Source organism: Trichophyton rubrum, assembly GCF_000151425.1.
Source record: "Trichophyton rubrum CBS 118892 genomic scaffold supercont2.3, whole genome shotgun sequence".
Taxonomy (NCBI): domain Eukaryota; kingdom Fungi; phylum Ascomycota; class Eurotiomycetes; order Onygenales; family Arthrodermataceae; genus Trichophyton; species Trichophyton rubrum.
Window position 1 is genome coordinate 2,093,898 of NW_003456426.1, and position 2,012 is coordinate 2,095,909.

General features: G+C 47.5%; 2 protein-coding genes across 2 annotated transcripts in view; one reads left to right on the forward strand and one right to left on the reverse strand.

Annotated features, from left to right (window-relative positions):
* TERG_12009 (uncharacterized protein) overlaps nt 1-1,068 on the forward strand; it is a gene marked incomplete at its 5' end in the record, with an annotated part of 6,347 nt that extends 5,279 nt beyond the window's left edge. The window contains 2 exons of the mRNA XM_047751033.1: nt 28-389; nt 445-1,068. Of these exons, the coding sequence (XP_047605964.1) occupies nt 28-389; nt 445-489 (407 nt within the window). The 3' untranslated portion in view covers nt 490-1,068. The remainder of the gene's footprint in view (nt 1-27; nt 390-444) is intronic.
* On the reverse strand, nt 903-1,977 carry TERG_03522 (uncharacterized protein; the record flags this gene model as incomplete). The annotated part of the gene is made up of 3 exons (XM_003236431.1): nt 903-1,599; nt 1,658-1,876; nt 1,967-1,977. 3 exons carry the CDS (start codon nt 1,975-1,977, stop codon nt 903-905), a joined length of 927 nt encoding a protein of 308 aa, XP_003236479.1.
* Between the last annotated feature and the right edge of the window lie 35 nt (nt 1,978-2,012).

The following is a 2,012-nucleotide window of genomic DNA, read 5'->3' on the forward strand; positions in this document are numbered from 1 at the left end:
CCCACAGCTCCTCCCAAACACCGTAAGTTGATCATCTACTACATCTACAATACAGGTCTGTAACCAATTCGATAACTAACCCGTCCATAGCTGCCGGTGACCGTTCACACATCCCAGACAATGCCAAGCCAATATTCGAAATTCTCTCCGCTGACATGCAGCGCGTAAAAGCTCGTGCTCCATCTAGCTTCAAGGCTCAAGTCAACGACACCGAACGAAGACTAAACATCCTGTTCGATCATTTGAACAACGAAGATCTGCTGAAGCCTGCTACAATCGAGAGCATGGTTGAGCTAGCGCGGGCTATCCAGAGCAGAGAATACGAAGCTGCGCAGGCAATTCATCTGGACATTCTGACCAACCGCACTGATGAATGCGGAAACTGGATGGTATATAACTTACTACCTGATATCAAACAATTAACACATACTAACTTCTATCTAGGTCGGTGTCAAACGATTGATTGGCATGAGCAAAGCAACTCCATGAACGGAATGCAAAAAAAGCCTCACTTTCTCTTCAACCCTGACCTAGTTAGCATTTAACACTTTTCTACAACGCCGGAATTTTCAATGTCGTTATGAAGATGATTGTACATGGCCCTTTTCTCTCTTGGAGTTGTTTTTGCGTCTACTTCAGTTCTTATGGTTGAAATAGAGAAATCGGAGGTGTACAGCCCCCGCCTCTGGGGGTGAAAAGGCAACATAAAAGGGCGGTGGAAGGGAAAAAAAAAAAACAGATAATATGGTTCTGATATGATGTTGATATTAGGAACTCATTTTATATCAATGTATTGATTGTTCTATATGACGTTTCTATAAATATATACCGTCCTTTCGTCTCTCATTTATACATCGTCAAAAAATGCTCACATATGTACATACGTACGTCTGGAGGAAAAGCTATATCCTCTTTCGAATCTTGATTTCCAGCGCCCGCAAAGGGAGGTACAAGATCCCACTTAGCACCATGGCAACCTCAAATCCAATGTCGCCTGTGATCTTCGCAATCGGGCCTTGGAACCAAGTTTGCAACATGCACGGCACCACGAGCGCAAACGACAACGCACCCGCCGTTATAGCAGCCACACCACTCGGCAAGGCAGCGGCGTCGTTCCAAATGGTCGCATCGTACGAGGAATAGTCTCCTTTTCTAAAAACAACGTGCTCGATAGCGATGATGGCCACAAACGTAGCAGACCAATATGATATGACTGCAGCGAAATTCTCAAGCGAGACGAAGAAACTTACCGCCGCCTGTATCGATACCGGTATGACGATTGCTATGAACACGATGGCGAAAATGGCGCGGGGCACGCGCAGGAATATAGGTAGTAGAAGCTGGAAGTTCAGCGAGATGCTGTAGATGCTTGCTGCGATGTTACCAAGGGTAGAGAAGGTGAGTAAGACGATGATGAATTTGCCGAATCCGCCGGCAGAAGCGAGCATGGCGGCGAGAATCCCGCCGACTGAACCGGTTTCGTACGCTAAAGACCAGCTGGGTATGTTTGGTACTGCGCCGCCTATTGCTGCGCCGAGAATCATTAGGGGTATATTTGGTAGACAGAGGCCGGCATATACGGCTGCAAAGACGTGTTTTCTGTCAAGCGTTAGTTGTTGTTGTTGAGGGTGCTGGGAAGTGGAAAGCTCAAACGTACGAGTTCACGCTTGGATGGAAGTAAGCGCAGTAATCTGAACTTAGCGCTGCCCAGGGAATAAGGAAGCCGGCAAGAAGCCCGCCGAACGACAAAATTGGTACTGCTGTTGTTGGCGGTGGGGTTTGCTGGTTAGCGAGGTACTTCCCTCCAAAACCCGTGGCGACCACGAGCGAGATCAGCGTGGGTATCCAGGCCCATTTCTCATAGTGGTATAGCACTCTATACCCGAAGAACGAAATGAACAGTGCATAGTAAGTTGAAGAAGATAAATCACCAGCGATGCATCGCGTAGCTCAGTTTTAAACTCACGTGCCAACCATGCCGGTTATAACGCTGTGATCGTTGGGTAGTGGTG